The 9,675-nt window shown below is 27.3% G+C and overlaps 1 protein-coding gene across 1 annotated transcript in view; it reads left to right on the top strand.

The window, feature by feature from the left end:
* Positions 1-1,360: 1,360 nt before the first annotated feature.
* Positions 1,361-9,675, top strand: part of LOC107454924 (protein ECT2) — a gene marked incomplete in the record, with an annotated part of 42,078 nt that continues 33,763 nt past the window's right edge. The window contains 6 exon segments of the mRNA XM_071177956.1: positions 1,361-1,487; positions 1,678-1,771; positions 3,749-3,824; positions 5,355-5,419; positions 7,201-7,380; positions 9,284-9,373. Coding sequence (XP_071034057.1) covers positions 3,779-3,824; positions 5,355-5,419; positions 7,201-7,380; positions 9,284-9,373 — 381 coding nt within the window.

Genomic DNA, 9,675 nt, shown 5'->3' with positions numbered 1-9,675 from the left:
CCCTATAGTTCGTTGCGATCGCGAATTAGAAAATTCGAATTGCTACCCACTACAAATAATTTAGATTAGGTCTAACACTGATCATCGCAATTATTCATCCCATGCTTATAACTCCCTAATTTTGAATACTTTGTAAGCTGGCTTAGATTTTGTCATATCATCACTTTTATGCTATATCATTATATTAGCCAGAACTTTTTTTTTTAGCTTTTGGCTATATCTCTTTTAATTTTAGGCCTAGATTAAATTGTTAAAAATATAATCTCCAAGTGCGACCATTATCATTACGTTGGTATCAAAATTTTAAAATATCTCAATTTTTGAATAAGCTTTTTGAATCTTAATTTCGAACTATATCTCTAAATTTTAACTAATAATACTGACTAAATTATTTTTATTATATTTCAAATAATAATTAATCTAACAAATATAAATTTTTGCATTTATTTTAACCATATATTGCAGAAATAATTTGAAAGCATCAAGCACTGGTTGGCAAACCATATGGATGGATGGTCTAATGTAAACAATAACAAGCGTCCTGAAACCGGAAGAAATTTAGAAAATTTCCGGTGTATCCCTCCGCTTATGTTATGACTACGAGGCGATATGTGAATAAGCCTAATATTCTATGCAGTTTTGTTATTGTAATTTGGGTTCAGATCTAAATATAATTTGACCATTCATAAGAGCTTTCAGAAATGTATTGATTCTCAGAGGTCGTAAGGCCAAAAAATATTTTGGAAAATTAATATCTCATTATGAATAATTCTTAAGGTTTGCCATGTTTTGTATTTCATCCCTTATTTGGCTACATTTGAATAAAATTTCGCCAAAAATATCTTTAAAAATATCTCTTTAAGTTAGCCTAATTGGAAAATATTCTAATGATTATAATATTAATATGATAATGCTGAAGTTTAAAGGCTGAAAGAGAAGAACTCGGTACGTGTGAAATACTGCAAAATATATGATGCAATATTATGATGGCGCGTTTTTTCAAATTGCGGCGTAAAAATATATCGGAAGCAGTAACCCGGAAGTCTTAAAAGAGCAATTTTACCACTAGCGCCACCAACCTTAGCTTTACACGATCACCCATCCATACGAACAGGATGTGCGTTTAAAAAAATTTCACTCTCAAACGAATCTGGAGCATTTTATTTAATATAATTTTCTGTCATTGTGATTTAAAAATAATATTCCGAGTACGCAAAGTGTGTTGTTACTCGTTTATGAAAAATATCTGATAGGATCAATTTGATGGAGCAATATTTGTCAGCCCCAATCTTCACTCTCTTTATACTGTATCGCCATCTATGCCTATGTCATGTTGGTAAGATTTTTTTTTTCCGGTTCAATAATTGTTGCCATTTTGGAAATATAAAATGGCAACAATTATTGAACCGGTCCATTCAAATCAAATCAAAAACATTAAGTGCTGCTTGAGAAACATGGGTTATTCGTAATATTACCGACCAATTCATGTTTGTAATTTTAAATTTTAATTCAGATAAAGATTATATTTCTCTTAGTTAAGTTTTGTTTCACTTTATTTTCCTATTTTCTTCTTTTTTGTTGTGACCTTGTTTTATGACTCCTTATATTTTAACATAGTTGTATATGCTATCAACGCTAAATAAAATTGTTATTTTTATTCTCGTATTTCTATTATAGCACGTAGAATAACTCTCATCAGAGCTTTCAAGAAAATTTTCCTGGTCAGAAAGAAATGTATCGTTCTAACGAGCTGTGTTGAAAGTTGATACAAGTAAGGGATAGCTCATGTTTCTTATAAAAACTTTGTAAATTCCATACCTTTGTTAAATCATACCTGTGATAATTGAATCTTTAATTCTAAATACCATTTCTTATTTTTTTATGACCCTTAAATTATTGATTGTTACATTATTAGTGTGCTGATGGAGGTACACAAACTTGAGGCATGTAGTCTTCTGAAAAAAAAAAGCAATGTTTACATCCTAGGTTTTGCAAAATCTTTTATTATTGCATGATAAAAATTGAATCTTATGTCATCGATTAAATTATTTTTTAGCTGTTTAAGCTAAAGAGTAAAAGGTTTGTGAACTTAAATAAAAAAAATTTATAAAAATCTGTTGTGGTTTGTTGGTATTTGTTGTTGACCTATGATTTATGTGTTGTTTTTTCTCAATTTCTTGCGTGTCACTGCCAAAGTCGCTAAAACTTGATGATTATTTTGAAGTTGTTGCCTATACAGAAATATTCCTGTGCAAAATTCTGACATGATATTTCTCTTGTAGATTTATTTTGAGAATAGTTCAGTTTGCTAACAGTAAAGATATCCATCTATCTGCGATACAACTATTTATGGTTTCCATCTATTTACTTGTCACCTTGTTCAGTAATAATTTTATTTCAATTTTGATACTCTAGTTAATACTTCAAGTTAGGATTTGTTTTGTAATAAGCCTCAAGAGATAAATTTTTAAATAATACCAATTTTTAAAATGTAATAACTTAAAAACTGTTCAACTGATTTAATTTTATTGTCATTTCAAATTACATACTTCACAATGATGTAAAAATTTGTATATAGGGTTACACAACCTTTTTGAGTAAAGGGCCACTTGCAAGGTAGGTCATTTAATGAAGGATGGCACTCATATTTATTCATGTTAGTGGCAAATATGATCATTTTTATGTAAACATTAGTTTTCTAAGTACTAAGATTTTTTTATCAGTAAACTTAATAACATATTTGCTGAAAATTAAATATATTTAATTATTTGAATTTATTTAAAAATAAAAAAATTATAGTTTTTTTTAAAAGAAAAAAAAACTGAGTGAAAATTTTTAATGTTTAAACAAAAATTAAAACATATTCATTATATACAAAATAAAATTATATATTTCGTATTATTTTTCAGATATTATTACTATTTCTTAAATTATTAAAGGTTTTAAGAATTTTGAAAATAAATGTTCTCTTTTTAGTTTCTTCCTCAAAAAATCTGCAAAGATAAAACAAAATAAATTACAAGCAGTAAGCAGTTTAAAAACTCACGTTTTCCTCAAGTTTTTGAATTCTTCCTGATGTAATAACATTATATTAAAATATTGAGATTCTAAATACCACGTACAAGTGCATGATGCCAACTGCCGAATTGACAAAAAATAAACTTATATTTACGATGAAGTATGCACAAATATATTGTATCAAATAGTGATTATTTAAATTTGTGATTCTATCTGACCCTGAATAATCAACCTTAAATAAAACTAAATCAGACTATGAAGAAGATGACGAAGCAATTAGTTGCAACACATACCTTGTCAAAAAGGAATAATCTAAAAACAAAATTAAGTCTTTATTTTTTATGCAAAAAAAATATATATATATATATCTTTACATAGAAAAATAAGGTTTTAAAAGCATATGAAACTAATAATGTCTGTAACATTCCTTTTTTTTTTCCATCAAAGTTCGATTTAAATATTTCACTAAGTATTCAGTTAAATTTATAATAATGTAATCTGCTTTCAGACTAAATTCAAACAAATTTGATAAATCTAAAAGAAATTCTTATTTGTAATTTTGAGTTTTTCTTTTGATTTATTGTCCTTTTTTGTAAGATTCCTAATAGTTCCTCAAACTATGTGTGACTTATGTGAATCAGTGTATAACTTTCAATGTTTTTATTTAATATATTTTTATCTTTTTTCAATATTTTATGTGTTTATCCTTATTGTTTTTTTCTTCCCACAGAAGCTAATTTACTACCTCTAGATTTGAAGAATGACTTTCAATGGAAAACAAGAATGTTCCTCATTGCCAGAACTAGGTAAAGAGATCTTTCAATTGTCTTTTCTATTAAATTAATTAATTATACAAGGTTTATAGGTACAGAATATGAGAGCAATGAGGTGATGTAGTTTTCAATAGTTAGAGGACATAACATTCAATATAATTAGGGTTATTTGCTTTGGGTTGCTGAAGAGAAATTGTCGTATCCCGTAATTCTGGGTTTTTCTTATTATCATCCTTTCAGTTCTAAGAACTAAGAGCAGGGCATGTAATTTTTTCACAAATTTCTCATAATTCCACATAACTCATGACCATTGATACGCTGATTTCTGCGAATCAAAACTTATGGAGTTCCACAATCTAAAACTTGCATTTCAAAAATTTTGCTAAATCATGTTAGTCTTTTTCATGGCTCTTATTCTTCTGCCTATTTGATTCTTCAGGATTGTTGGATTTTTGACATTTTTAATGTTTGAAACTACACCGAAATCCAATAGTATCTCGATTCATATTCACATGATTTTTCGAGCATCAGTATTCGAATTAACCTGATTTAAAGGTTACTCATTTTTAATTGTATAATTCAATTTTAAAAATCCAATTTTGTGATTTTTACTTTTGTGTTTTTAAAACCAGTATCTCGATTCATATTGACCCAAGGTTAAAATCTAATGTCCCTATTCATATTTATGCGTTTTTAATTCATTTTGATTCATATCACGCAATCCAAAGATCATGTTTTGCTATTCATATTAATGTGGTTAAAAATCCAATACAGCGTTATGCATTTTCGCTTTTTTAAAATCCAATACTGTGAATCATATTCATATGATTTTAAAATCTAATACCGTGATTCTTGTAAGAACAAAGTTTTTTTCTTATATTAGTTACTATTAAGATGTGATATTTTCCATTGTTAGGTAATTTAATTATAAATCTTAGTTTATAAATTGGTATCATGATGTTGGGTTTTTGCACAGAAAATTTTCAGGGTTTTTCTCTTTGTAAATACAATCATGCCTGAATAATGTTGAACAAAGAGTGGTCTGCAATTATAGATTAAAACTAAGATTATCTGTATCCAAAAGGATCGCATAGGATGTGTTATACCAGAGGCCTACAAAAATTTAAAATTTCCAGAAACAATATTTTTAGGTTTCATCATGTATTGAAATGGAAATTATAATAACTGCTTTCTGAAATTACATGAAGATGATTAAATAAACTAAGTTGTTGAAAGCTATTTTTTTTGTTCTACTTTTAATAGTAGTGTTTGTTTTTTTTTTAGCTATATAGTATGATTTGCTAAATAATATAATGGACACATTTTATTATTGGTGTACTTTCTGATATTTTCTTGTGCACTTTGCAATTGTTCACACTTTGAACTATTGCAAATAATCTTTTAACTCTTTTTGTTTATTTTTTTATTTCAATGTAAAGGGACACACTTAATGTAAGTTGAAAATTGTATAGATTTCATCCATAAATAAATAGTTTCTTTTAACTGTATATTTATCTTATTTTAAATAACTGCCTTCCCTTAAGAAAGTTATTCATTTTACAGGTTTCAGGTTTTGCATTATTGGAGAGGAGCTCAAACGAAATGAAGATTTAATAAGCTCTGTTAAGGTAAATAAATTGTTTTTATTTATAAAAGATGAGTCTTTTATTTATACCGAATAGTTACCACAGAAGTTATAAAATATTTATAACTTCTGTGTTTTGTGTATTCTTTTAATGCTCCAAAAGCATCTTGTTTTAAGAAGACTCCCAAGTTTTGCTTCATTTTTCAAACTCTTCAAAAACTTACAAACTTCTGTTACGCAAATAGCTACCGCTCTATTTCTTTACTAATTTTGAGTAATTTTGAAATACTGGTTTAAACATTTAATATTTTTTCAGTTACTCGAAATTTGATTACTCAATTTTTATTTATTTTTTTGATAATACAAAAATATTTTTGTCCTGTAACACCAAAATTCATCAACAAAAAAAATTTTTTTTTCATTAATAGCCATAAAAAATTTTGATAAATCTAAAATTATACTTAGCTATTAGTAAGAAAGGGGGAGGCAGTAAAAACTTGGGTAGGAAAATTTGAAAGTATCTACATTTTTAAAGCAGTAATTCAAAATTTAAAAAAAAAGTTAAACCATGACTATTAATTGGTCAAACTTTGATATCTTGTTACACTGAGAAAATTCTGAAAATGAGAATGTAAAAGTATTTTAATTTATTTTGCTATTTAAATAGCTATGAATGATTGATTCCATTTATTTCTTTTACCTCCTGTACTATCTTAAATGGTACAATAGGCTTATGATAGTTCACAATTTTTCTTATGAGGTGATAAAAAAATAAGACAGACTTCTAAGTAGTCTGCTATAAGACTATTTAGAACAGCTGTCTTAATTTTTTTCAGTTGGGGAACCCTAAATAATCAACATTCTTTCTGCGGAACCCCGACTTTATAAAATTTATTAAGATCATGTGAGAACTGAGAAGCTGTAGCATTTCCGCTATGCCTCACTGTAATCAACAAATACTGATATTTATTTTACCTCTCTACAAATATCAGGAATAAGGTATCATCTGGAATCAGGTGAAACCTGTAATTCTTAGGGAAATTTGCAACATTCTTTAATAATTCTAAATATGTAATTAAATGAAATGTCACAAGAAATTTCTAGGTTACAAATCGTTTGTGGTTGCACCCTTTTACATGGTGGTCGCTAGAGGATGGGACTTGAATGGCGAGAGGACCACTCATCTGGTCAGCAGAGGGGGGTGGGGGTAAGAATGCAGAATGCCTTATCTTAACAATTTGTTCTTGTGGAGTATCTATCTCATTGAGGAAAGCAAAAGCTGTTAATTCTCAGCCTTACTGCTAGTGAGTTTCAATCTATTTTTACTCACTACTATTGTTAACTATTAGTTATACGAGCATAAAGAGATTGTGTGCACAATTTTATTTTTCAATTAATGTTTTGTGTCTGTGTTTCTATCACAAATTTTTTAGGCTGTGTTTCTTTTACATTATTTTGAATATGACACATTCCTTTTTCTTCTAATTTTATATTAATATTTAGTATAATTTTCTACCACTGAAAAAAAAAATTGTTATATTAAACCCATGTATTAAAAAAAACTGATAAAATTTCAATTCACAAAACTTTATTAACGTTTTTAAACTATTTTGCAAAAAAAATTTGAAAAAATTTGGTTAGATTTACTTTGTTTAAGAAAATTTTAGTATTTAAGTTATGAAGCTTAACGGATGCATGTGTTTAGAATATTGAAATTTTTTTAGTTACTAGTCATTAGACATTAGATCAGTGTTAGCATTTTCTTACTTTTCACCTCTGTGCTCGAATTAATGTATATCTATAATGTATATTTTCTTTATTTAGCATTTCAAATTGCCCGTTGTGTTTAGTTGTAATGGTCTGGAATACATTAACCAAGGTGCTGAGTTCAATACAATATATGTTTTGGATGAGTTTGAGGGGGACACATTTTACAGTCTTAACAAAGCTGGTCAGAGAATTTTAGGTCCAACTACAGTCATGCAGTATGCAAAGAAAAACGAAGTATTTATGTTACTTTTTTGATGTTTGTTTTATCTTAATAAATGTATTTACATTGATGTCTCTTTTAATACATTATTGTTATATAGTTTTGTTTTATACGAAATAATTTGTTTGCAAGTATAAATTATGGTGAAATTCAATTTTAAAACAAACTACATTTATTTTAAAATCTGAATCAAAAGTGAAATACCACTGATTAGGGTACATAAAAGAGAGAAAATTTATCGCAAAGAAGTATGTATTTTAATTAACACTTATAAAAATAAAATAAAAATTATTGATTGAAAGGGGAAATACTATTGTAGTTGTTCATAAAAAAAAAACTTAAATTGGAATTGTGAAGTTTAAACAAAGCAAGAAAAGATAATCTATTTTTTATCAGGGTTGCAAAGAACCCAGGTTTTTCTATAAAAACCCAACCAGAGTTGGTTTTTCATATTTTATTGGGGTTTTTTTTCCAAAGAGAGGGCAGTGATAAGTACCTTATTTTAAAAAAGCTTATATTAATATTAATGATTAAGTTTAATTTTATGAATTGACTTAACATATAGGTAATTAATACAAATAAATTGGTGCAAAAGTCTGAAAAAAGTTTCGGACATCACGATACAAAATGTTATATGTACTCACTTACATCACGCATTTGAAACTTATTTTAACATAGGATTACTTTTTATTTATGTTTTAATCTTTAAAAATATCTGAGGAAATAATTTTTTTGCATAGAAAACAAATCAAAGGCCCTGTCTAATCAATGGCCTTACAGTCAAATCTAACCAGCAAAGTGACTCTAGTCTCCAAACACAGGTTTTTCTCCATAGACTACATATATATTTCAATAGAATAGCTCTTTAATGTAACAGAGGATAAGAAAGAAATCTATTTTATAAAAACACAGTAAAACCCATTTTAGGGTGAGTTTTACTGGGTAGGTTGGTTTTTTGCAACCCTGTTTAATGCTGAAATTTTTAATGTTACAATATAATGTAACATTAAAAAATATTACAATACAATACATTACAAAATATTACAATATTGTGTTACAAGATGCTACTCCATCAAAAAACAAAGGTATATAAGAATCACCACATATGGAAAAATTATGAAATTAAAATATTATAGTTCTCCTTTAGCATATCTTTTCATCTTTTCCTGCGAAGGACAAAGATGTGCTGGATTTAAAAAAGGACTGTCAATGATTTATGTTAAAAAATTCTGCAAACATTAATGGAAAAGTGATCAATTTCATCCTCTTCTGTTTGAAATTCCTCTCACTGTCACCCAAACAAAATGATATTTCAACCTGTGAAACATCAGAAAGCACTTAAAAATCATTTTATCATATTTAGTGGATTCTGATACCTTCTAAAGTTGTTAAGAAATTTTACTTTGGTTCAAGTAATTTTTAAAAAAAAAGCAAAATGTTCTGTTTTTGATCTCAAAACTTTTGATTGTAAAAAGTAACGGTTAGCTGAATTTTTGTTGCATGTCAAATTTTATCCCACGGCTAGGCCACTGTGGAAAAAAAAGATTTTTCATAAAAAACAAAGTTTTAGAGATTGAAAATGTAAGAAATTTGGAAGAAAACTTTTTTATGTTAATTTCTTTTGTTAATTTTATTTTTTATAAATCTTTATTTTTTATAAATCTTTCTTTAAAAAAAAATTTCTTTTTTTTTTTAAGAAAATTATATAGAAAGTTATTTTATACGCAATAAACAGAAGGAAATGCATGAAGTAATAATCATATCATACCAAAGAAAATAACTAACTGGGTTATTAAACAGCGAGTCAAAAAAATTTTCTCAAAAAATACCAATTACTGGTTATTTGTATTAGAGATACTTCAATTAGTTTAATGTATAAGATTCTTATATGTTGAACTAACTTTGTTTTTATTGCAGTCTCTGCCTAACAACATCCGACCATTGTACAGTGCGTCAATGAAAAACTTGGTTATTAGTTTTTCAGGGTTTCGCATAAAAGAACAGATGGTAAGGGCTTTTCATATATTTAACATACTTTTAAGGAAATCTTGATCAAGCTATGCACGCCACTTATACATACCTATTGTGGTGAAACATTGCAAAGCGCACTGCTATCAGATTAAAATAAATAGAAATTTAATTTTTAAAGAATCGGAGATAATTGTACTCCTGAAAAAATCCGGATTTTTCTCTGACCCGGATCCGGAAGTTTTTGAGAATCCAAGATCCAGAAGTTTCAAGAAATCATCGATCACATTTATGTATAAAAATTTTTGTATATTTTATTTAAAAATATTAGAACTAGAATT

This window comes from Parasteatoda tepidariorum, chromosome 2 (genome assembly GCF_043381705.1).
Source record: "Parasteatoda tepidariorum isolate YZ-2023 chromosome 2, CAS_Ptep_4.0, whole genome shotgun sequence".
Taxonomy (NCBI): Eukaryota; Metazoa; Arthropoda; class Arachnida; order Araneae; family Theridiidae; genus Parasteatoda; species Parasteatoda tepidariorum.
Note: the sequence above shows the minus strand (reverse complement) of the source record. Positions and strands in the feature narration are given on the sequence as shown.